This window comes from Medicago sativa, chromosome 3 (genome assembly GCF_051527215.1).
Source record: "Medicago sativa cultivar Bolivia chromosome 3, Bolivia_mono, whole genome shotgun sequence".
Classification (NCBI taxonomy): domain Eukaryota; kingdom Viridiplantae; phylum Streptophyta; class Magnoliopsida; order Fabales; family Fabaceae; genus Medicago; species Medicago sativa.
Window position 1 is genome coordinate 3,868,880 of NC_140751.1, and position 27,058 is coordinate 3,895,937.

The 27,058-nt window shown below is 36.4% G+C and overlaps 1 protein-coding gene across 1 annotated transcript; it reads right to left on the minus strand.

Moving 5' to 3' along the window:
• Window positions 1-20,196: 20,196 nt before the first annotated feature.
• Window positions 20,197-25,842, minus strand: LOC146935010 (F-box/kelch-repeat protein At3g23880-like). The gene is made up of 3 exons (XM_085750241.1): window positions 25,229-25,842; window positions 24,469-25,081; window positions 20,197-20,551 (listed from the first exon to the last, which is right to left on the minus strand). The coding sequence occupies exons 1-2, from the start codon at window positions 25,769-25,771 to the stop codon at window positions 24,497-24,499; spliced, it is 1,128 nt and encodes a 375-aa protein (XP_085606367.1). The 5' UTR covers window positions 25,772-25,842; the 3' UTR covers window positions 20,197-20,551; window positions 24,469-24,496.
• Window positions 25,843-27,058: the final 1,216 nt, after the last annotated feature.

The following is a 27,058-nucleotide window of genomic DNA, read 5'->3' on the forward strand; positions in this document are numbered from 1 at the left end:
GTTCATGTTTATGATGAATTACCTCAACGAATGTTTTATGATAGGCGGGTAAGATACAATCCGAAACAATGAGTCTATGTTTAGCATGGAATGTCCCAAATTATGGTGCACTAAGATAACTCAGAGTTTAAGTGATTATAAGATCGAGAAAGCTATATGCTTATGTATATGAATCAAGAAACAAGATGAAGCACAAGCAATGATGAACTTCTTGATGATGTATGAATAGGAAATGTATGGCTCAGACCACAGATGGTAAGTTTTGTCATGATGATTGGTAGTTGATTTCTAAATTTCGAGGACGAAATTTTTTAAGGGGGGTAGAATGTAATATCCCGCTGACAGTATCGGTATATTACCCGTTGACCGTGTTAGAGGAATTAAATTATGGAAAAGTAAGTTAATGGAAATATTTTATTCCATGTCAGCTTTTTACGGGAAAAGTATCTGAGTTGTTTTTAACACGTTCAAGGCAAGGGTAAAATGGTAATTTCACGTGGAAATGTTATTTATTTGGATTTACCCCCAAAATATCTCATTCTCTTCTTTCCTTTCTCTCTCTAGGTTTTGGATTTGGTTTTTGCTCTTCCTTCTCTCTTCTCTCTCACGTGTCTTTCTCTCTTCCTCTCCATCAAACCTTCTTCAATCTTCTTCTTCCCTAGCAAGGTTTTATGCTTTGATCTCTCATGTTGTCCTAAGTTTGAGAAGCTTGGGGTTTTGCTTGAATCTCTCCTTTCCTCTCTAGAAACCTATATCATCTTTTTCCCTTTGAGGTAGCAACTTTACCAAGTTTTTGGAAGTGGTGAGTCAAGTATGGATTGCTAGCAATTAGTGAGCAAGAAACAACCTTGATTTTGGATAGAAGCTTTGAGAACATCTTGTAATCAAGAATTAGGGTTTTGGAGAAGAAATCATTGGGAATGGAATAAGGATGATCAAGCAAGGATCATGATGTATTATATTGCAAGAAATGTCAAGATGGTTATGGTTTAAGCAAAAGAAGCAAGTGATCACAAACTAGGGTTTTGTCATGTTGGAGCTTGGAGCTTGTTGATGCTTCAAGAACTTGGTTTAGGTGAGTTCCATAGATAGAATTCCCACCCTTTGGGATTATGATTATGCCATGTATGTTTAGTATGAATAACATGAAATTCTAGGGTTTATGCATTAGTCTAGTTGCCCCTTTTTATGTCATGCATGCTATACATGTTAATACTTGCCATATGCATGTTTTATAAGTTTCCTATGATCAAATATGTTCCAAAACTAATAGAGACACTTGGTTTGAGGTTTTTGGGTCAAAAATACCATTTTTAAGTGTTCTGGACTGTCCTAACTCGCCACGGCGAGCTATTACTCGCCACGGCGATCTAGAACTCCGAAAGAGGGGTCCTGCTCGCCCCCAACTCGCAGCTGCGAGCTGCTGCTCGCCTCCCCAGCAAATCTACTCGCCTAGGCGAGTAAGACAGGGAGAAATCCCATTGTTTTGCTCGTTTCAGGCAGGCGTGGGGATACGCGACGCAGTTTTCTCTGTGGTGTCTTTTAACGAATGTAAACCCCTCAAACCAAGGTCCTAAATGATTAGCAATGAAAGCATGATCTTTATGATATGAGGCGAGTATTAAGCATGTTAGTAAGGCATGACATACGAGAGAAATCATGTCATGAAACGGGTAGCAAACTATCTATTAAGCAAGAGGAAGATTAGAGCCTCGACATAGTCGTTGAGAACTAGCAAGACTCCTAGAATGCTAAGACGCGAAGTATAAACTCTTCGCATACGTTAAGAGTGTTTAGCAAGCATGATAAGATGTGGTTTGATTAGTTAATCACTCCACCACGATTAAGTATGTACATGAACAAGTATAAGTTTACCGCTAATCGGATCGACTCAAGGGTCCGAGGTAATAAGCAAGTAAGTATGTATATGTTTAACTTATGCACGACAAGACCATGACTAATAAGTGTAGGTGACATGTCTCTTGATATCCACCTCAGGGGGATACAAGGGGTTCTCATTATGAGAACGATTTAAGCCGTAAGGGATCCGCATGTCACTGAGTAACAAGACGTAGGTGCTCGTGTCTTTTGTTATCCACGCCAGGGGGATACGGGAGGTTCTCGACCTAAGGGGAACGGTTTAAGCCGCAAGGGACCCGCACGACACCAAGGGAGTCGGATGTACGTACATCGGTCATGTATGGGATTGATCTCGGGGTTACTCCACCCGGGACTATCCGTAAAATGAATCAAGATAATAATTGTTTGTTCAACGCTAACATAATTGAATGAACTTAGATACGTTTATGTATGATATGATTATGATTATGTTATGTTCATGGTTATGCAAGAGTGAATCCATGCAAGTTTATGTTTAAGAATAAGAGCATTAGATGCTACATGACAAGTACAGGGCATGGATTAGAGTAAGTAAAGAACATGATACCGATGATGATCTTAGGTTTCCCCTAATCGTCCGGTTTAGAATCGTGCCATGATTATGTTATGATTAGGCCTCGATACGTAAGCGTATTCTTGGCAATGCGGTCCTAGGTTCCCTCGGCCGCCATGACACGTATAGGAAGTGAAGCCTATAACAAGTTAAGGTAAGACTATGACGGCCCTAGTATGCACGACCGTCAAGTATGCAAGTCCCCACACACGTATAGTCAACCGTCAGGTTGTAATGTAGACACGTGGTGACCGTAGGTTTCCCTTGAGGTTACCTATAGCCTAGGATTTAGGGGAACTCACTGAGACATTATGTCTCATCCCAATCCTTATTTGTTTCAGATAAACAGGATGGATGGCAAGCTAGTAGCCGAATGGATTTTCAGCAAGAGCTCGTTCGTACCCGAAGCATGAAGAATATGGAATCCAAGGATGCATTTATTCTAAATTAGTCAAGTTATGTTGTATTGATATTGTACGAACGCGTTTTGTTGTATATAAATTCATTCGAAGTTTTTATGTTGTAAATTTTTAATGTATCCAGTACTAAATTCAACGCACATGCTAGACTTTCTAGATACGTCTAGTATGGGTGTTATATTTGGTATCAGAGCAGGTCGATTCAGACCGTGCCTTGGGTCATTAATGTTACAACTAAGGTAGTGGGACCATTGGGTTCCGGGTAAATGTTCTAGTTGTTGTTGTTAGTTGAGCCTGATCAACTCAATTTAACATTCGACGACTAGGATGGATGCCTGAGAGCTGAATAGGACTCAAGAGGAACGAAGTATGTGATGAAGTAGTTTGATCGTGCCAAAAGGTGGCCGATGAACTAATCAAGTAGAAGTGTGAATCCTCCGGGAATGTAAGGCATGTTAAGAAGAAACGTTCCGACGATGTCGGGTAAGATGATAGTGATACTTAATGTACCCGTAAGCGAGGAAGTTGGATATATATATCTAATCATGACCGAAAGATTCGGTAAGAGTTTTTGTTGGAACGGGTTTGTGATATTCTGGGATGTCAGTACAAGGTTACAAGATAGTGAGAACTCGATTTATGTTGACGGGGTCAGCAGGCTCTCAGGAATAGCAATATGTAAATGAAGATAAGGACATGTGGGGTTGTCAAGTTGCATAGGTGGCAACCTAAAGAGGTAAGTTATTCATAGTGTTGGAAGTTCGGAATTCAAGAGAAGGTTTTATGTTATCAGGATTAAGGCATTGATTTCCGACGTGCCAAGAATTGTATTGAAAAGGTTGAAGTTGTCATGCATACGTTATAGAATATTTTACGATGATAAGAATGAATGATGTGTATTGTATACTTGAGAATAAGAATTTTATGCAATAAATGTTTTCTGAAAATAGAGTTGGAGAAGCTCACCAATAGCAAGCCTGGGACGAAACTTTCCGTTTTTATGAAATCTACCAATTCGTTCCTATGGTTTGCAATGACTATTGGGGAGATGTCTTCATAATAATCTTTTAGGTGATGAAAATAATTTATGACATCAAGTAACGAATGCATATCATATCCTAAGTTTTTTTTTTCAAGGAAAAGACATGGGTAACCATCAACGAAATCGATACGGTTTAAGGTAACTTTGGAAGTTAATGTTTTAAGAGTCAAGAACGAGCCACGATCAAGAGTATAAAAGTTCCGACGTTTAAAAGGAAAGTCGCAGAAGTTTATGCATGAGGTATGAAGTAAGAAGTTAAAGCGGTGCAAAGTTATGAGAAATCACAAGGTTCACGGACTATGTGGAATTATGACGTATCTCTCGAACGTATGTTTTGCTTAATCGACTTGCTAAGGCTCATCATGAAGTTGAATTATCATGTTTAAAAAGATTTTAGAAAGTGTTGCGCGTATGGGTGATTGAAGTTGACATTTTGAAAATTCACAAGAGATTTTTAGGAACTGGTTTGCTACGACACTCATAGAGCGGACTAGACTTATTGGAGTCTAGGTTGATGGCACGTATGTGTTATCAACACGTTCTATAATTTTAGAGTAACGACCGGGGCCTAAACTCAGTATTTATATAGTAGAAAAATCATCAATGTCAATGACCCGTGCGCTAGTTTACGAAGTTTTCCTTAAAAGAAAAATCAACGAGTAAGCATTGTTATGATTAAGCAAAATATAGTATGCGAGGATACGAAGGTACAAGGATTAGATGTTCTAGAAGGATATGTTCAAGTGTTATATGAGTTTGTCAAAGGAATTCGAGTTGCTTGGAAACAGGTTCAATTACGATATGTATGGTAAATGTAACCAGCAAAAACGTAAGGTTTACTCCCAAGTCAAGAATTATGAGCATAAGATAAGTTATCACAAGTTTTGAATTTACAAGACAAGTGTAAGGTTGTGACGTTGGTCGCAACATGGAAGATCTCAAGAAGTTAGTATTCAAGTGGTAAGCAGAAATGTGAAGTCTCAATCGCTCTAACGGATTAGAGTAATGGTTTAAGCCAACCGGTGGGAATCAGAGTAGCGCCACGGAAGCTAATCGTTAATCACGAAACATGGAATTATAGTATTAAAGAATCTTCGAGGAGAACATGCAAGGTTCAGAAGGTTACCTTTCGTGACTCAAGTAAAGAATTGAAGCATCAAGAATGATAACCGAATAAGATGATGTGAAGAATCAAATTTAGTGTTCCGAAAAGAGGAATAAGTTAATGTTAAGTGGGTCAAGGATCTTCTTGGTTTATGGCATGTATTAACAGGTGTATGAGGTATGTATATTAGTTAAGAAAGTAAGAATCCACCTTTGAAGTTTAAGCATGTTAACATATAGGGAGATGCGACTCTCAAGTTTTGTTCAATGAGAATCATACTTTCGTATGCAATACTTGTTGAGTGAAAACGATACTTGCTAAGACATGTCAAGCCATGATTTTATAACTTCTAAAGCTAAGATTGGTATTATGGAACTTGGGAACGATGCTTATTTCTAAATTCATGGAATTATACATTTTCGAAACTGATGAAATACGTCGTAAGCAAACTCACTTAAGGCGTACAAACTTCAGGACCAACTTGTCGTGGACAAGTTTTGAGCGAGTTATAAAATCTTTTTTAAAATATAGAGACTCGTCCGGTGGTTATGTAGTACCACTACAAATTCAGTTTTGAAAATGATAAAATCTTTTTAGTCATGTATCTATTCGTTCCAAGAACCCGAATACCAGAGCTTAAGAAAATTTATTCAAGAAAGATTTTAGAACACGTATCGTTATCATTTAACAAGAGACGGCACTCGAAAGTATACCCATGTTATGGAAACGACAATGTTCGTATGAAGCCAAGATCCTACAAGATACACGGAAATGTGTTAAGAATGTTTGATGTATGTGCAAGTAAATATGCTAGAAAGTTTCAAGAACACATTAACCACAACGTTGGTTATTAGATTGCCAGATGAAGTAACAATTTGATTACACTCCTCTATGTCAAGCTTTATGAGTTACCCATTAGTTCGGGTGCGATAAGATTGTAACGAGATCGAAAGATTTCTTAAGACTCGTTAAGAGATTCGTGAATCGTCTATATGAGTAACGTATGTAAGGGGCATAATTCGCAAGGTGCGGTAAGAAAGATCATGTATGCATGAAAAGATGTTTTATGTTGTAAGTAAGCACTGCAGGGCAAACTTGGTTTCCAATAGGATTCCAGTTAAAAGGCAAATCCTGAGTGTTCATGTTTATGATGAATTACCTCAACGAATGTTTTATGATAGGCGGGTAAGATACAATCCGAAACAATGAGTCTATGTTTAGCATGGAATGTCCCAAATCATGGTGCACTAAGATAACTCAGAGTTTAAGTGATTATAAGATCGAGAAAGCTATATGCTTATGTATATGAATCAAGAAACAAGATGAAGCACAAGCAATGATGAACTTCTTGATGATGTATGAATAGGAAATGTATGGCTCAGACCACAGATGGTAAGTTTTGTCATGATGATTGGTAGTTGATTTCTAAATTTCGAGGACGAAATTTTTTAAGGGGGGTAGAATGTAATATCCCGCCTGACAGTATCGGTATATTACCCGTTGACCGTGTTAGAGGAATTAAATTATGGAAAAGTAAGTTAATGGAAATATTTTATGCCATGTCAGCTTTTTACGGGAAAAGTATCTGAGTTGTTTTTAACACGTTCAAGGCAAGGGTAAAATGGTAATTTCACGTGGAAATGTTATTTATTTGGATTTACCCCCAAAATATCTCATTCTCTTCTTTCCTTTCTCTCTCTAGGTTTTGGATTTGGTTTTTGCTCTTCCTTCTCTCTTCTCTCTCACGTGTCTTTCTCTCTTCCTCTCCATCAAACCTTCTTCAATCTTCTTCTTCCCTAGCAAGGTTTTATGCTTTGATCTCTCATGTTGTCCTAAGTTTGAGAAGCTTGGGGTTTTGCTTGAATCTCTCCTTTCCTCTCTAGAAACCTATATCATCTTTTTCCCTTTGAGGTAGCAACTTTACCAAGTTTTTGGAAGTGGTGAGTCAAGTATGGATTGCTAGCAATTAGTGAGCAAGAAACAACCTTGATTTTGGATAGAAGCTTTGAGAACATCTTGTAATCAAGAATTAGGGTTTTGGAGAAGAAATCATTGGGAATGGAATAAGGATGATCAAGCAAGGATCATGATGTATTATATTGCAAGAAATGTCAAGATGGTTATGGTTTAAGCAAAAGAAGCAAGTGATCACAAACTAGGGTTTTGTCATGTTGGAGCTTGGAGCTTGTTGATGCTTCAAGAACTTGGTTTAGGTGAGTTCCATAGATAGAATTCCCACCCTTTGGGATTATGATTATGCCATGTATGTTTAGTATGAATAACATGAAATTCTAGGGTTTATGCATTAGTCTAGTTGCCCCTTTTTATGTCATGCATGCTATACATGTTAATACTTGCCATATGCATGTTTTATAAGTTTCCTATGATCAAATATGTTCCAAAACTAATAGAGACACTTGGTTTGAGGTTTTTGGGTCAAAAATACCATTTTTAAGTGTTCTGGACTGTCCTAACTCGCCACGGCGAGCTATTACTCGCCACGGCGATCTAGAACTCCGAAAGAGGGGTCCTGCTCGCCCCCAACTCGCAGCTGCGAGCTGCTGCTCGCCTCCCCAGCAAATCTACTCGCCTAGGCGAGTAAGACAGGGAGAAATCCCATTGTTTTGCTCGTTTCAGGCAGGCGTGGGGATACGCGACGCAGTTTTCTCTGTGGTGTCTTTTAACGAATGTAAACCCCTCAAACCAAGGTCCTAAATGATTAGCAATGAAAGCATGATCTTTATGATATGAGGCGAGTATTAAGCATGTTAGTAAGGCATGACATACGAGAGAAATCATGTCATGAAACGGGTAGCAAACTATCTATTAAGCAAGAGGAAGATTAGAGCCTCGACATAGTCGTTGAGAACTAGCAAGACTCCTAGAATGCTAAGACGCGAAGTATAAACTCTTCGCATACGTTAAGAGTGTTTAGCAAGCATGATAAGATGTGGTTTGATTAGTTAATCACTCCACCACGATTAAGTATGTACATGAACAAGTATAAGTTTACCGCTAATCGGATCGACTCAAGGGTCCGAGGTAATAAGCAAGTAAGTATGTATATGTTTAACTTATGCACGACAAGACCATGACTAATAAGTGTAGGTGACATGTCTCTTGATATCCACCTCAGGGGGATACAAGGGGTTCTCATTATGAGAACGATTTAAGCCGTAAGGGATCCGCATGTCACTGAGTAACAAGACGTAGGTGCTCGTGTCTTTTGTTATCCACGCCAGGGGGATACGGGAGGTTCTCGACCTAAGGGGAACGGTTTAAGCCGCAAGGGACCCGCACGACACCAAGGGAGTCGGATGTACGTACATCGGTCATGTATGGGATTGATCTCGGGGTTACTCCACCCGGGACTATCCGTAAAATGAATCAAGATAATAATTGTTTGTTCAACGCTAACATAATTGAATGAACTTAGATACGTTTATGTATGATATGATTATGATTATGTTATGTTCATGGTTATGCAAGAGTGAATCCATGCAAGTTTATGTTTAAGAATAAGAGCATTAGATGCTACATGACAAGTACAGGGCATGGATTAGAGTAAGTAAAGAACATGATACCGATGATGATCTTAGGTTTCCCCTAATCGTCCGGTTTAGAATCGTGCCATGATTATGTTATGATTAGGCCTCGATACGTAAGCGTATTCTTGGCAATGCGGTCCTAGGTTCCCTCGGCCGCCATGACACGTATAGGAAGTGAAGCCTATAACAAGTTAAGGTAAGACTATGACGGCCCTAGTATGCACGACCGTCAAGTATGCAAGTCCCCACACACGTATAGTCAACCGTCAGGTTGTAATGTAGACACGTGGTGACCGTAGGTTTCCCTTGAGGTTACCTATAGCCTAGGATTTAGGGGAACTCACTGAGACATTATGTCTCATCCCAATCCTTATTTGTTTCAGATAAACAGGATGGATGGCAAGCTAGTAGCCGAATGGATTTTCAGCAAGAGCTCGTTCGTACCCGAAGCATGAAGAATATGGAATCCAAGGATGCATTTATTCTAAATTAGTCAAGTTATGTTGTATTGATATTGTACGAACGCGTTTTGTTGTATATAAATTCATTCGAAGTTTTTATGTTGTAAATTTTTAATGTATCCAGTACTAAATTCAACGCACATGCTAGACTTTCTAGATACGTCTAGTATGGGTGTTATATTTGGTATCAGAGCAGGTCGATTCAGACCGTGCCTTGGGTCATTAATGTTACAACTAAGGTAGTGGGACCATTGGGTTCCGGGTAAATGTTCTAGTTGTTGTTGTTAGTTGAGCCTGATCAACTCAATTTAACATTCGACGACTAGGATGGATGCCTGAGAGCTGAATAGGACTCAAGAGGAACGAAGTATGTGATGAAGTAGTTTGATCGTGCCAAAAGGTGGCCGATGAACTAATCAAGTAGAAGTGTGAATCCTCCGGGAATGTAAGGCATGTTAAGAAGAAACGTTCCGACGATGTCGGGTAAGATGATAGTGATACTTAATGTACCCGTAAGCGAGGAAGTTGGATATATATATCTAATCATGACCGAAAGATTCGGTAAGAGTTTTTGTTGGAACGGGTTTGTGATATTCTGGGATGTCAGTACAAGGTTACAAGATAGTGAGAACTCGATTTATGTTGACGGGGTCAGCAGGCTCTCAGGAATAGCAATATGTAAATGAAGATAAGGACATGTGGGGTTGTCAAGTTGCATAGGTGGCAACCTAAAGAGGTAAGTTATTCATAGTGTTGGAAGTTCGGAATTCAAGAGAAGGTTTTATGTTATCAGGATTAAGGCATTGATTTCCGACGTGCCAAGAATTGTATTGAAAAGGTTGAAGTTGTCATGCATACGTTATAGAATATTTTACGATGATAAGAATGAATGATGTGTATTGTATACTTGAGAATAAGAATTTTATGCAATAAATGTTTTCTGAAAATAGAGTTGGAGAAGCTCACCAATAGCAAGCCTGGGACGAAACTTTCCGTTTTTATGAAATCTACCAATTCGTTCCTATGGTTTGCAATGACTATTGGGGAGATGTCTTCATAATAATCTTTTAGGTGATGAAAATAATTTATGACATCAAGTAACGAATGCATATCATATCCTAAGTTTTTTTTTTCAAGGAAAAGACATGGGTAACCATCAACGAAATCGATACGGTTTAAGGTAACTTTGGAAGTTAATGTTTTAAGAGTCAAGAACGAGCCACGATCAAGAGTATAAAAGTTCCGACGTTTAAAAGGAAAGTCGCAGAAGTTTATGCATGAGGTATGAAGTAAGAAGTTAAAGCGGTGCAAAGTTATGAGAAATCACAAGGTTCACGGACTATGTGGAATTATGACGTATCTCTCGAACGTATGTTTTGCTTAATCGACTTGCTAAGGCTCATCATGAAGTTGAATTATCATGTTTAAAAAGATTTTAGAAAGTGTTGCGCGTATGGGTGATTGAAGTTGACATTTTGAAAATTCACAAGAGATTTTTAGGAACTGGTTTGCTACGACACTCATAGAGCGGACTAGACTTATTGGAGTCTAGGTTGATGGCACGTATGTGTTATCAACACGTTCTATAATTTTAGAGTAACGACCGGGGCCTAAACTCAGTATTTATATAGTAGAAAAATCATCAATGTCAATGACCCGTGCGCTAGTTTACGAAGTTTTCCTTAAAAGAAAAATCAACGAGTAAGCATTGTTATGATTAAGCAAAATATAGTATGCGAGGATACGAAGGTACAAGGATTAGATGTTCTAGAAGGATATGTTCAAGTGTTATATGAGTTTGTCAAAGGAATTCGAGTTGCTTGGAAACAGGTTCAATTACGATATGTATGGTAAATGTAACCAGCAAAAACGTAAGGTTTACTCCCAAGTCAAGAATTATGAGCATAAGATAAGTTATCACAAGTTTTGAATTTACAAGACAAGTGTAAGGTTGTGACGTTGGTCGCAACATGGAAGATCTCAAGAAGTTAGTATTCAAGTGGTAAGCAGAAATGTGAAGTCTCAATCGCTCTAACGGATTAGAGTAATGGTTTAAGCCAACCGGTGGGAATCAGAGTAGCGCCACGGAAGCTAATCGTTAATCACGAAACATGGAATTATAGTATTAAAGAATCTTCGAGGAGAACATGCAAGGTTCAGAAGGTTACCTTTCGTGACTCAAGTAAAGAATTGAAGCATCAAGAATGATAACCGAATAAGATGATGTGAAGAATCAAATTTAGTGTTCCGAAAAGAGGAATAAGTTAATGTTAAGTGGGTCAAGGATCTTCTTGGTTTATGGCATGTATTAACAGGTGTATGAGGTATGTATATTAGTTAAGAAAGTAAGAATCCACCTTTGAAGTTTAAGCATGTTAACATATAGGGAGATGCGACTCTCAAGTTTTGTTCAATGAGAATCATACTTTCGTATGCAATACTTGTTGAGTGAAAACGATACTTGCTAAGACATGTCAAGCAATGATTTTATAACTTCTAAAGCTAAGATTGGTATTATGGAACTTGGGAACGATGCTTATTTCTAAATTCATGGAATTATACATTTTCGAAACTGATGAAATACGTCGTAAGCAAACTCACTTAAGGCGTACAAACTTCAGGACCAACTTGTCGTGGACAAGTTTTGAGCGAGTTATAAAATCTTTTTTAAAATATAGAGACTCGTCCGGTGGTTATGTAGTACCACTACAAATTCAGTTTTGAAAATGATAAAATCTTTTTAGTCATGTATCTATTCGTTCCAAGAACCCGAATACCAGAGCTTAAGAAAATTTATTCAAGAAAGATTTTAGAACACGTATCGTTATCATTTAACAAGAGACGGCACTCGAAAGTATACCCATGTTATGGAAACGACAATGTTCGTATGAAGCCAAGATCCTACAAGATACACGGAAATGTGTTAAGAATGTTTGATGTATGTGCAAGTAAATATGCTAGAAAGTTTCAAGAACACGTTAACCACAACGTTGGTTATTAGATTGCCAGATGAAGTAACAATTTGATTACACTCCTCTATGTCAAGCTTTATGAGTTACCCATTAGTTCGGGTGCGATAAGATTGTAACGAGATCGAAAGATTTCTTAAGACTCGTTAAGAGATTCGTGAATCGTCTATATGAGTAACGTATGTAAGGGGCATAATTCGCAAGGTGCGGTAAGAAAGATCATGTATGCATGAAAAGATGTTTTATGTTGTAAGTAAGCACTGCAGGGCAAACTTGGTTTCCAATAGGATTCCAGTTAAAAGGCAAATCCTGAGTGTTCATGTTTATGATGAATTACCTCAACGAATGTTTTATGATAGGCGGGTAAGATACAATCCGAAACAATGAGTCTATGTTTAGCATGGAATGTCCCAAATCATGGTGCACTAAGATAACTCAGAGTTTAAGTGATTATAAGATCGAGAAAGCTATATGCTTATGTATATGAATCAAGAAACAAGATGAAGCACAAGCAATGATGAACTTCTTGATGATGTATGAATAGGAAATGTATGGCTCAGACCACAGATGGTAAGTTTTGTCATGATGATTGGTAGTTGATTTCTAAATTTCGAGGACGAAATTTTTTAAGGGGGGTAGAATGTAATATCCCGCCTGACAGTATCGGTATATTACCCGTTGACCGTGTTAGAGGAATTAAATTATGGAAAAGTAAGTTAATGGAAATATTTTATGCCATGTCAGCTTTTTACGGGAAAAGTATCTGAGTTGTTTTTAACACGTTCAAGGCAAGGGTAAAATGGTAATTTCACGTGGAAATGTTATTTATTTGGATTTACCCCCAAAATATCTCATTCTCTTCTTTCCTTTCTCTCTCTAGGTTTTGGATTTGGTTTTTGCTCTTCCTTCTCTCTTCTCTCTCACGTGTCTTTCTCTCTTCCTCTCCATCAAACCTTCTTCAATCTTCTTCTTCCCTAGCAAGGTTTTATGCTTTGATCTCTCATGTTGTCCTAAGTTTGAGAAGCTTGGGGTTTTGCTTGAATCTCTCCTTTCCTCTCTAGAAACCTATATCATCTTTTTCCCTTTGAGGTAGCAACTTTACCAAGTTTTTGGAAGTGGTGAGTCAAGTATGGATTGCTAGCAATTAGTGAGCAAGAAACAACCTTGATTTTGGATAGAAGCTTTGAGAACATCTTGTAATCAAGAATTAGGGTTTTGGAGAAGAAATCATTGGGAATGGAATAAGGATGATCAAGCAAGGATCATGATGTATTATATTGCAAGAAATGTCAAGATGGTTATGGTTTAAGCAAAAGAAGCAAGTGATCACAAACTAGGGTTTTGTCATGTTGGAGCTTGGAGCTTGTTGATGCTTCAAGAACTTGGTTTAGGTGAGTTCCATAGATAGAATTCCCACCCTTTGGGATTATGATTATGCCATGTATGTTTAGTATGAATAACATGAAATTCTAGGGTTTATGCATTAGTCTAGTTGCCCCTTTTTATGTCATGCATGCTATACATGTTAATACTTGCCATATGCATGTTTTATAAGTTTCCTATGATCAAATATGTTCCAAAACTAATAGAGACACTTGGTTTGAGGTTTTTGGGTCAAAAATACCATTTTTAAGTGTTCTGGACTGTCCTAACTCGCCACGGCGAGCTATTACTCGCCACGGCGATCTAGAACTCCGAAAGGGGGGTCCTGCTCGCCCCCAACTCGCAGCTGCGAGCTGCTGCTCGCCTCCCCAGCAAATCTACTCACCTAGGCGAGTAAGACAGGGAGAAATCCCATTGTTTTGCTCGTTTCAGGCAGGCGTGGGGATACACGACGCAGTTTTCTCTGTGGTGTCTTTTAACGAATGTAAACCCCTCAAACCAAGGTCCTAAATGATTAGCAATGAAAGCATGATCTTTATGATATGAGGCAAGTATTAAGCATGTTAGTAAGGCATGGCATACGAGAGAAATCATGTCATGAAATGGGTAGCAAACTATCTATTAAGCAAGAGGAAAATTAGAGCCTCGACATAGTCGTTGAGAACTAGCAAGACTCCTAGAATGCTAAGACGCGAAGTATAAACTCTTCGCATACGTTAAGAGTGTTTAGCAAGCATGATAAGATGTGGTTTGATTAGTTAATCACTCCACCACGATTAAGTATGTACATGAACAAGTATAAGTTTACCGCTAATCGGATCGACTCAAGGGTCCGAGGTAATAAGCAAGTAAGTATGTATATGTTTAACTTATGCACGACAAGACCATGACTAATAAGTGTAGGTGACATGTCTCTTGATATCCACCTCAGGGGGATACAAGGGGTTCTCATTATGAGAACGATTTAAGCCGTAAGGGACCCACATGTCACTGAGTAACAAGACGTAGGTGCTCGTGTCTCTTGTTATCCACGCCAGGGGGATACGGGAGGTTCTCGACCTAAGGGGAACGGTTTAAGCCGCAAGGGACCCGCACGACACCGAGGGAGTCCGATGTACGTACATCGGTCATGTATGGGATTGATCTCGGGGTTACTCCACCCGGGACTATCCGTAAAATGAATCAAGATAATAATTGTTTGTTCAACGCTAACATAATTGAATGAACTTAGATACGTTTATGTATGATATGATTATGATTATGTTATGTTCATGGTTATGCAAGAGTGAATCCATGCAAGTTTATGTTTAAGAATAAGAGCATTAGATGCTACATGACAAGTACAGGGCATGGATTAGAGTAAGTAAAGAATATTATACCGATGATGATCTTAGGTTTCCCCTAATCGTCCGGTTTAGAATCGTGCCATGATTATGTTATGATTAGGCCTCGATACGTAAGCGTATTCTTGGCAATGCGGTCCTAGGTTCCCTCGGCCGCCATGACACGTATAGGAAGTGAAGCCTATAACAAGTTAAGGTAAGACTATGACGGCCCTAGTATGCACGACCGTCAAGTATGCAAGTCCCCACACACGTATAATCAACCGTCAGGTTGTAATGTAGACACGTGGTGACCGTAGGTTTCCCCTGAGGTTACCTATAGCCTAGGATTTAGGGGAACTCACTAAGACATTATGTCTCATCCCAATCCTTATTTGTTTCAGATAAACAGGATGGATGGCAAGCTAGTAGCCGAATGGATTTTCAGCAAGAGCTCGTTCGTACCCGAAGCATGAAGAATATGGAATCCAAGGATGCATTTATTCTAAATTAGTCAAGTTATGTTGTATTGATATTGTACGAACGCGTTTTGTTGTATATAAATTCATTCGAAGTTTTTATGTTGTAAATTTTTAATGTATCCAGTACTAAATTCAACGCACATGCTAGACTTTCTAGATACGTCTAGTATGGGTGTTACAACTAGCAAGATGAATAAAATGGCAAAATGAAACCCTTAATTGTTGAATCTATGATTCATAACCATCCATTGTTGTCATCAACCAAATCCACCACTAATAAAACTAAAAGCACCGTATAAAACACAATCAAACACAACTTGGTATCAGCATTATCTGTCACCATTTCATATAGAAACAAAGTGCACACTAGTAGATGATGAAAGAATAGGATTCACGTTGTAGACCAAACAATTCAAGATTTCTACAGGCGGAAACCAAACATCAACACAATTTTCGTTTCAAATGAAAGTCATTGATAAAAATGATGATTAATCATTTTTAATTGACATCAAGATTCAGTTCACAATTCAACAAATTGACATACTAAAACTAACTCTAGTCTCTACACAATTCAAGTAAATGATGACACAAAAACGAATTTTTACTCCATTGGGGAGGTTTTTTTTTTTTTTGATTCAGGTACTCATGTTTAAATTTTGTTGATGATATTAATGAAGGGAGCATTACTTTTCCCACCCTACTGCCTTCTCGTGCGCCCTGTAAAAATTCCAAAAATACCCCTGGTCCGGATTATGTTTTCCGAACCAGATTGTTAGTTACTTCCGGAACATAAAATCCGGACCAGATTTTGTGCGCTTTTTTGTGTCTTTCTTCGATGTCAAGGGTCTCTGTTGACCGTTATATGAACCTCACACAAGCTGCAATGCAATTGCAGGGTTCATATGAACGGTCAACAATGACCATGACACCACCAACACCCCTAAAAAACTAAAAACATTTGAAGAAAATTGAAGAAAAAAGATGAAGAGATTTCCGAAAAATTAAATCCGAACAAAAACGATATGAATTTTTTGTGTCTTTCTTTGATGTCAATGGTCTCTGTTGGCCGTTATATGAACCCCACACAAGCTGCAATGCAATTGCAGGGTTCATAGGAACGGTCAACAATGACCATGACACCACAAACACTCCTACAAAACTTAAAAAATTTGAAGAGAATGAAAGAAAAGAGGTGGAGTGAAGAATGAAGGTATTTGTTGAAGATGGAAGCCTATTTATAGCCTAAAAAAGTCCTAGGTCATTAATACAGTCAATGAAAACGTGTTAGTGGTTGTAACCGTCCAAACCCACATTGATGGCTCTCTGGCAAAAGTGCTGAATCATTCCGGATTATACAATCCGGAATGTCCTTAGCCCTACAAAGAAGTGTCAACTTTTCCCTCGTTCACCATAAACGCATTAATCCGGAAAATATATTCCGGAAAATACAGGTTAATTCCGGAGTTTATATTCCGGAACTCCTCAGTGCCATGGCCGGTGGTCTGCACCACACATTTTTGACAGTGGTCAAGTCAAAAAAACGTGTTTTACCACGTTTTTTTGACTGCATTTATGGCTTCTCAACCATTTTTCACCCACCCCTCCCTATAAATACCCTTCCAAACCCCACCATTTCTCACACCATCCCTCTCCTCCTCTTCTTCCTTCTACAACCATGGTTTTCCATCGTTGGCCTTTCATAGATAAGGGCCTCGTTGAAAACTTTCAGGGTTTGTATGAACGGTCAATGAGGATGGAACCGCGCTGCAACGAAGGGCGGTTCATCTGAGGGTCATGTGGGTCAGTGTGGTTATTAGCTTCGCCTGCCTAGGCGTAAGTCTGAGCACCCCCCACCTCCCTCAGGGGCATTTGTTTCTTCTTCCCGCCCTCCTCTTCCCTCCTCCTCCGGTTTTCCTCCAATAGGCAAACTACTGGTATGTCCCATCACATACCAGTGGTTTGGCACTTAGGAGATTAGAATTAGGCTCTTTGGAGATTAGAAATAGATTTAGGATCTTATGTAATAAGCTTAAAAAGCTTGAAAATTATTGTAATGTATTGTTCATATATTAATAAAATGAGTTGTTTTTATGTTTGTGTCTTTTTATTTATGTTTTTTATTTTATTCGCATTTTATTTTACGAATTGTAGAGCTTAAAATTGCAAAAGTTCTGCTAAAATACTATTTTGGATTTTATAATCCGGAATCATCTGAAAAATACAAACAATTCATTCCGGAATATGAAATCCGGACCAGGGGTAAAATTGGAAAAAAATAGGGCGCGCGAGGAAAGACATAGGGTGGAAAAAGTAATTCCCTAATGAAGGGGCCTTTTCTTTGCCGGAAAATTCCCTAAAAAAATAAAATTAACGGAAAGTTAACGGTGTTAATAGAAAAGGGAGGTGTTTGTATATTATAAGAGAACTTAAGGGAGGTTGGTGTAAGTTTTAAAACAAGAGGGGGTGTTAGTGGCATTTTGACATACCTTAGGGGAGGTGTATAATTTTGACATACCAGTAACCATATCAATAAGAGTTTTAGAGTCGCTTTCCACACATTTTTGACAGTGGTCAAGTCAAAAAAACGTGTTTTACCACGTTTTTTTGACTGCATTTATGGCTTCTCAACCATTTTTCACCCACCCCTCCCTATAAATACCCTTCCAAACCCCACCATTTCTCACACCATCCCTCTCCTCCTCTTCTTCCTTCTACAACCATGGTTTTCCATCGTTGGCCTTTCATAGATAAGGGCCTCGTTGAAAACTTTCAGGGTTTGTATGAACGGTCAATGAGGATGGAACCGCGCTGCAACGAAGGGCGGTTCATCTGAGGGTCATGTGGGTCAGTGTGGTTATTAGCTTCGCCTGCCTAGGCGTAAGTCTGAGCACCCCCCACCTCCCTCAGGGGCATTTGTTTCTTCTTCCCGCCCTCCTCTTCCCTCCTCCTCCGGTTTTCCTCCAATAGGCAAACTACTGGTATGTCCCATCACATACCAGTGGTTTGGCACTTAGGAGATTAGAATTAGGCTCTTTGGAGATTAGAAATAGATTTAGGATCTTATGTAATAAGCTTAAAAAGCTTGAAAATTATTGTAATGTATTGTTCATATATTAATAAAATGAGTTGTTTTTATGTTTGTGTCTTTTTATTTATGTTTTTTATTTTATTCGCATTTTATTTTACGAATTGTAGAGCTTAAAATTGCAAAAGTTCTGCTAAAATACTATTTTGGATTTTATAATCCGGAATCATCTGAAAAATACAAACAATTCATTCCGGAATATGAAATCCGGACCAGGGGTAAAATTGGAAAAAAATAGGGCGCGCGAGGAAAGACATAGGGTGGAAAAAGTAATTCCCTAATGAAGGGGCCTTTTCTTTGCCGGAAAATTCCCTAAAAAAATAAAATTAACGGAAAGTTAACGGTGTTAATAGAAAAGGGAGGTGTTTGTATATTATAAGAGAACTTAAGGGAGGTTGGTGTAAGTTTTAAAACAAGAGGGGGTGTTAGTGGCATTTTGACATACCTTAGGGGAGGTGTATAATTTTCCCTTTTTTTTAATGTTCATGTATCATCTTTTAAGTGAGTTCCTTTAGGACACTAAAATATCATTAACTTAATAAGTTTACTATTTTTTAGGCCAAATACCATTTTTGGTCTTTTTAGTTTGACAGAATTCTCAAGTTAGTCCTTTAAGTTTCGAAAGTTTCAATTAGGTACATTTAGTTTAACAGAATTCCTAAGTTAGTCCTTTAAATTTCAAAAGTTTCAAATAAGTCCTTTTAGTTGATAAACTATTTCATCGTTACCCTGCTGTCAGTCTCTGTTTAATTGATTTTGATTTAGCCGTTAAGTTGTTGACTTTGATCAAAACGCTGCCTTTTAAAAGTTCGAGGGTGTCAAAACGCTACGTTTAATGGTCACAAATGATAATTTATAGTGCTAGAAAGACAACTAATTACAGCAACAAATGCCTTTCTAGCACTATCAAATGACATTTATAGTGCTAAAATTATCATTTGTGACGATTAAACGTAACGTTTTGACACCTTTGAGCTTTTAAAATCCAAGTCACAACTTAACGGCTACATCAACATCAGTTAATTATTAACTGACAGCATGGGTAACGGTGAAATAATTTATGAACTAAAAGGACCTATTTGAAACTTAAAAGTTTAACTTGGGAATTCTACAAATTAAAAGGACCTAATTGAAACTTTCGAAACTTAAAGGACTAACTTGATAATTTTGTCAAACTAAAAGGACCAAACGTGACATTTGACCTATTTTTTTTTATTTAAATTAACAATTAATATTTAATTTGAACTTATAAATTAATTAATTATTCTTTAATTTAAACCTATAAATAAATTAATAAAGATGGTTACAAGTATCCTTATAAATAACTGGGAATGCTCATACATTGATTACCCATTTAACAAATCTAGTTTTACAACCCAATTTTTTAAATTTGAAATCAGCTTTGGACCTAGAAATCGAGTTTTTGAACGGAACTTATTAAACTAATTTTGATTTACAATATCAAACAAAATTATTCCGATAAGCTTAATTAATCAAGTTTTCAAAGAATAAATAGGACCAATTGTGTATTATTAAGGACACGTTTTTTTCAAACAAAAAGGCACGTTTTAAAAATATTTTTGTTTTATTATTTGTGTCTAAGCGTTTTTTCAAAATTATTTTGAAATAAAAATTATAGAATTTTAATTTTTTTTTTAGGGAGTAGAAATTATTTTTTTAGAAATCTTTTAAGATACTCTCTCACTTTCCCCCTCCCCCTCTCTCTTATAATTTTTTTTATTCAAAGCTAATCAAAATAGCTTTTCATTTTCTGCATAAAATTAATTCCCCTCCCCCTCTCTCTTATAATTTTTTTTATTCAAAGCTAATCAAAATAGCTTTTCATTTTCTGCATAAAATTAATTTTTAACAAATAACTTTTCCAAAAACTTACACAATAACCTAGCTAAAATATACAAAAAAAAATATTAATAATCTAAATCATAGGGGCTCTCAGTATGTTTTTGCAAGAAAAATACAACATCCAAATGCATAAGGCTTCACAATCACAACCTATCATGTTCCATCATGACATACAACATACAATAATAAAGTAGAAACAAATTTATAGTATCCATTCAGGACATACAACATACAATAATAAATTATCCATTCAGAACATACATGTTTTTACACCTCATCTAGTTTAACTCCATAAGAAATAATCAAACAGAACTTATGAAGTCCCACAACCATCTTCAGCAAACTTCCAGACCACAAAATGAACTCGAGCAATTCAGACAGTCAATAACCCTTCTATTGAAACGAACAGACACAACCAACCTGAAAAAGAGAAATTTCAACGATAATGTTACAAGTTTATAAGGGTTATTTTGAGGTTTAAGGTGCATTTAAAATCAACTTAATTGTAATGGTAACCCTTAATTGAAAACTGAATGTACTATATGATTAATTCAGCACTAACAAGTTGTAACAACAAAAAAGTTACAAAGAATAAAATTGATGACTAACACGTATGGAGGGAAGCTCTACAACAAGGGTAATGAGAATGAGAACTAAGCCACATATCCAAGTACACATAATGATAAACATGTTGGCATTTTCTTAATAACCCTATCTTTTCCGTATCAATAAAATACTCAAACATATGCAGCATTCCTTCTTATTCTTAAAACTGGAGGAATAAAAAATGAGGGATAGAATTGCATTAATATTTCACTTAAGTTTCATAAAGCTAAGAACAATCATTTACATAAATGTTAAGTATATGATTATCAAAAGAGAAAGTGTGTAAGAACCTCTTTCTCATAGAAACAAAGTGCGGTGACCTTAAAACTGCAGGGTCTAGAGAAATGAATTGCTACGGGTTTTAGAGTACAATATAGCAACCAATGATGAGTTTCATATATATATATATATACATACACACACACAAGAGAAGAGGGACATGCTTTAATGGGAATTGCAAAGGTGAGAACTATATATGAGGGAGCACAAGAGTGAGCCAATTCCATAGTAAAGGTGTTTCTAACAGTAAGCCAAAAACTAAACTAGTATTGCTAAAAGTTAAGATTGAAATAAAATCTTGTAATAACAATGACAAAAAACGATTCTACAATCTAAGAAAATGAATCTTCTATTCCTATCTTGTGGGTCTCTATCCATAATTAAATCCAACCAAACTCATTAGTGATTTAATAATTATTTTGCACTAATCACACTATTATACTAGATTAGTGTATAAAGCAATTAGGTCAATTAAGCTAATAACAGACACATAGAATGACCATATTAATCCCAAACTGTCATCTAGTCATAGACGTAGGTACAATTGGCCGAATTTCGCTATTCAGCATTGTGTATTCCTTGTTTGTATTTATCGTTTGATTAGCCTTTTGTACCGAGTTGCTACTCTAACAGTAGAGAAATCATACATTAGTTTTTGACTTTTGATTTTCTTGTTTAAAGTTTTAACTTTTGCTCTTTTTGTTTTTTTTGAGCTGAATAATGATTTTTTACTCCGATGATTTTCAGCAATTGAAGACAAAATTAAGTTTTCAACATTAGCTGAAATTGTGGCCTATTTATCTTATACATAGATATAGTGACTACTGCAGTATATAGTGTGATTGAAATTTAATTAGAGCACCAAAGTATCCTAATTGATAAGAGTCAAGTAACTTGAATCCACAAAAAACAAGTGGTGAATTTAAAAGAACATAAGATCTACGTGATTCTCTCAGTGAGACAAGTTTACATACATGATTTAGAGTCAAGTAGGATTATTAGTGAGTAGTGAGCCGTTGTCTAGTCTCCGATGCCGAGGTCCACAGAGGTTTTTTAAGCCTTCACTAAAGCTCCTTTTGGATTTGGTGAAGTATCTAAGTGAAAGTTGATGCATAGAACAAGAAGGGAATATTTGTACATGAAGAGAGAAGAGAGGAATCATATGGACGAGAGAGGACAATGATGGTAACAGAGCGACTCGTTAAATGCAGAGAGAAGAGAGGAACCATATGGAGGAAAGAGGACAATGATGATAACATTAAGAAAACAAATGCAGTGTGGGGACAGAAAACAATAAATAACTTTGGTGATTCATGTTAAAATATGGCTCCAAAATTGGACATAGAAAAGGATTTGGAGACTCTACAGTAAGCCAAAAATTGATCTGGAGGTTGGTTGGCCACTGAGTCATCTAAACATAGTTAGTTGGTTGCAAACATGTTTGAATTTTTTAAAACTAGTTACCTTTTGTATCCTAAGTGGAAACTGAAACATCAAAACTAATTTTGAGTTGTCACTGATGTAGACCTTAGGCTTCAAAATCTTAAAAACTGTTGAATTGTTGTTTCTCATTCTTAAATATTTTTTTAATACTTTCTTTTCGCAGAAAGATGCTGATTTCTTCAAGGAAGGAAACTTTATGTTGCTCACAAAAACAGAATGTGATGACCTTAAAACTGAAGGGTCTAGAGAAATGAATTGATACAGGTTTCAGAGCATGACATAGCAGCCTATGAGTTTCATATCCATAGGAGAGAAGGGGGATATGCTTTAATCAGAATTGCAGAGGTGGGAACTATATATTAGAGAGCACAAGAGTAAGCCAATTCCATAGTGAAGATGCTTTTAAGAAATTGTTTCTATAAGTGAGCCAAAAACTAGCATGATATGGAATGAAACAAGTTCAAGTTAAGTTAACCAACAGAGGCAAGAGAGTCAAATCATCTAGCAATACCTATGAAGCACGGATACGGACACGAACACCGGACACGACACGGACACTGACACGCCGACACAGCTAATATTTTGAAAAAATCACAAAATCCAATGTAATTACAAGTGTCGGTGTCGTGTCGGTGTCGGACGCGACACGTGTCCGACACCGCGACACGCCTAATCCAAGGAGTGTCTGTGCTTCATAGAGCAATACTAAACTAGCATTGCTAGAAAGGTTACTTAATATTGAAAGAAAACCTTTCAAAACAATGAGAAAAAAAAGGATTTTAAAATCTAAGAAAATGAATCTTCTAGTCCCATGTTATGGGTCTCGTTCAATAATTGAATCTTCTAGTCCCATCTATGGGTCTCGTTCAATAATTAAACCCAACAAAACTCGTATTAACCTAAGTAGAGATGCAACTTGGTTGTACTATGAGCCATATATACATTAATCATTTAATTATTAATTTGCAGTAATCGACACTATCGTACCAGACAAATGTATAAAGTAATTAAGTCAATTAAGGAAATAAAACAAACACAATGACCATGTTATCCCAAACTGTCATGGAAAAACTGAAGTTTTCAAGATAACTCTCTCAATCTCTAGATAACTAACTAGTTTTATGTCTTTCAAAAAGAGGAAAGAAAGTACCTAGATATTAAGAACAACCTATAATTTCACAACTATCATCACGACCAAGAAAAAGAAAAGGGTAATCAGTAAAGATTCCCCATATGATAAATGCAACCCATAGATCATAGAATAAGATCTAATGTAATGAGAACTGTCAACTAGATTAGCTACTCATGAAAGTGCATATATTAGACTTATCTTCAGGGAAAGGCGAATGTGCATAGAACTTTACATTAGTAAACTAAAAGTTTGGGAAGGAAAAAATACATGAAAAGTTTACTCAGTAACTGTTGGCAGTGGTGACACTGCTTGGATAATATAGTTGACCAAACTATAGGTGTGATCTTGGTTCAATTCCGCGTGGAAAACCAAACTGAATCAAACCAAACTGGTTTGCAATTCAGACAAATCAAAGTAGTTGAGAATCAACCTGATTCGGTCTGATTTTGTGATTTAATGCACCATGTTTTGTGTTTTTTAACCGACGAGGTTTAAAATTCGAGAACAAAATTGTGATTTCAAACTGAGCTGGTTGAAAAACAGTTCAAAACTGTAAACAGATTTGAGTACAGAATTACAGAACTGTTTTCCAACTGAACTGATTTCGCAAACCTTTTTAACATTATGACATCTAAATCATAACACAAATCTTAGAAAATCGAATGACAAACCATTTAATGCAATATTTGATTGTGAACTAACTATTTAAAATGTAATGCAATATGTGAGAAAATCAGCAACTCAAATTAACCAAACTGTTGAAAATGAAAGTCATTTTCTACCCTATAGATTCTATCAACTATTGATTAACAATAATCCAACAAGTCACTAAAAATCATAGCCAGCATAAAATAAATAAAACAAACAAAAAACTAACCATATATATATTGCAGTTGAATCCGTGCTTAAGGTGATATCAAACTCTCAATGTAGACATTTTGGTATATTTGTTTATAGTTGTTTTGAAACTCAGGAATGTTAAAAGTACCAGTCTTGGAATCATAAACAACCAACTTCCTATTGTCAGTTCGCATATCAACAAACCCCACCAGCAGTTGGTCATCCTCCGAAATATATGAAACAGTACAGGGTTTGAGACCCTGATCTTGCATTTTGGGAACACTATACAACTTAGTCCAAGACTCTTGATTTCCATACTCCTTCATAATCCAAACATTCAAAAACATGTCACTAGTTTCATAGACACACAAGCAATCCCTCAGCATTAGCACACTCAAGTTCCAACTCCACGAATCATTCTCGTTCTCAGAATAAGGTAGAAAAAATTGTTGATATGACTCCTTTTCTAAATCAAGAGAAATAATAAAATGAAAATAAAAAAGATCGCATGCCATCCAATTAACAGTGCCACTCACAAATATTCCAGATCGAAGGATGCAGTAATAATATGGGATACACTCTATTCTTCTCCAAAAATCAGTCCCCAAAGTATTAACAAAAACATCATTTTTGAAAGAAACAGCAACAACCTTATAATTATCAATGAAGTGATCATATCCAAAGCTTATTGATGTCCAGTATTTGACACTTTCCAAAGGAGGCAATAACTTAAATTTTTGAATGGAAGGGTTCCACAAAAAATAAGAAACTTTATTTATGAAAGAAACAACAATGACCTTATAATTATCAATGAAATGATCATATCCAAAGCTTATTGATGTCCAGTATTTGTCACTTTCCAAAGGAGGCAATAATTTAAACTTTATAATCGAAGGGTTCCACAAACCATAAGAACCCTTATGGAGCTGACCACAAAACATGCCATCGCAAGAGCACAACACATCCACGAAGTCATGTCCAGGAATGTGTAGTTGTGTTTGTGTAACAATAGTAGAAGTAAAAAAAACTGAAAGGATTAAGGAATCATACCGAACCCATTCACGTGAGTTGTTGCGATATGATAACATGAGGCGGTGGCGCTTTGTTGACAATTGAAGATGTTTCTTTGCGAATTTGGGATCAGAAATTAAAGAGTTAAAGAACTTACATAGGCATCGAAGCTGTACGAGTAATTTCACCGGAAGCCTACAAAGAATCTCAGGCAAGACATCAAAAGGAAGAGTTGGAAGCTCCGGCGGTGGTGGGAATGTTAGGGTTCCGGCGATCAATGGTTGCCTCCGAGTGGCGGTAGGGTCATCCTCAACGTTACCCATCGCCATACAATAACAACAACTAAGTGAATGGTTTGCCAAGAAACAAAACAGAAGCTATGCGTAGAGAAACGGGGAATCCGGGGTTCGAATCCAACCTCTGCATAAATTATCTCTGGTAGCTACCAACTGAGCTACACTTATGGAACACATTGATGTATATTTCCCAAAATAAGTGACATATATAGTTATTGCATACATATAAAAAGTGTTATGATTGTACACTAAAAAAAGTAAGTTTAAATACACTTTTGACCCTTTAACTTTGCATTAGTTGCGATTTTGAACCCCCAATTAAAAAAATTACATTTCAGTCCCCTAAGTTCCTTCCTTTTGCAACTTTCAATTTTGATCATTCAAAATCAACCATTCAAGACATTAAAAACAAGTGAGTGTTTTGTTGAGCAAGTTTCAGATTTATAGATCAAAGAATATGACTTCAGACTTATTTCATGATCTTCTACCATCTTGAATAGTTGGATTTTGAAAGATCAAAATTGAAAGTTGCAAAAGGGGAGAAATTTAGGGGGCTGAAATGTGGTGTTTTTAAATAGGGGGTCAAAATCGCAACTAATGCAAAGTTAGAGGCCAAAAATACGTTTAAGCCAAAAAAGGGTTAATAGGCTTTTACCCCCTGTAATATAGGTGACTTTTGGTTTTGCCCCCTAGGAAATTTTTTTTTTAGATTCCGTCCTCGTAAAATGAAGATTCTTTGGTTTTGCCCCCTGACCCCAATGAGTCAGCAGAATCTCTTACGTGGCACGCTACGTCAGCAGATTCTGCTGACGTGGCGCGCTGACTGTATAATTATTTTTATTTTTTATTTTTTTATTGCGGTACACGTGGCATTTTTGTTTTTTTTTTTAAAAAAAAAATTAAAAAATTCTGGAAAAATTAAAAATTAATAAAAAAAATTGAAAAAATCTGGAAAAATGAAAAATTAATGAAAAATATTAAAAAAAATATTTAAAAATTCTGGAAAAATTAAAAATTAATAAAAAAATTGAAAAAAATATTTAAAAAAATCTGGAAAAATGAAAAATTAATGAAAAATATTAAAAAATTCTGGAAAATTGAAAAATTATTAAAAATGAAAAAATTGAAAAAAACGGAAAAAATTAAAAACTTTTGGAAAAATTAATAAAAATAAAAAAAATCTGAAAAAATTAATAAAAATAAAAAATGATTAAAAAATAAAATAATCTAATAAAATGAAAAATAATGAAAAAATTCTGGAAAATATTTAAAAAAAATTTGAAATTTTAAAAAAAGTTAAAAAGATTAATCATTTTTAAA

What these genes read in the sequence shown, in the direction of transcription:
- LOC146935010 (XM_085750241.1), bottom strand. Translation starts at nt 25,771, where the DNA reads ATGGCGATGGGTAACGTTGAGGATGACCCTACCGCCACTCGGAGGCAA. An exon ending in ATTTCATTGATAATTATAAG is followed by an intron (nt 25,082 to 25,228) that starts GTCATTGTTGTT and finishes GATAATTATAAG; the next exon opens with GTTGTTGCTGTTTCTTTCAA.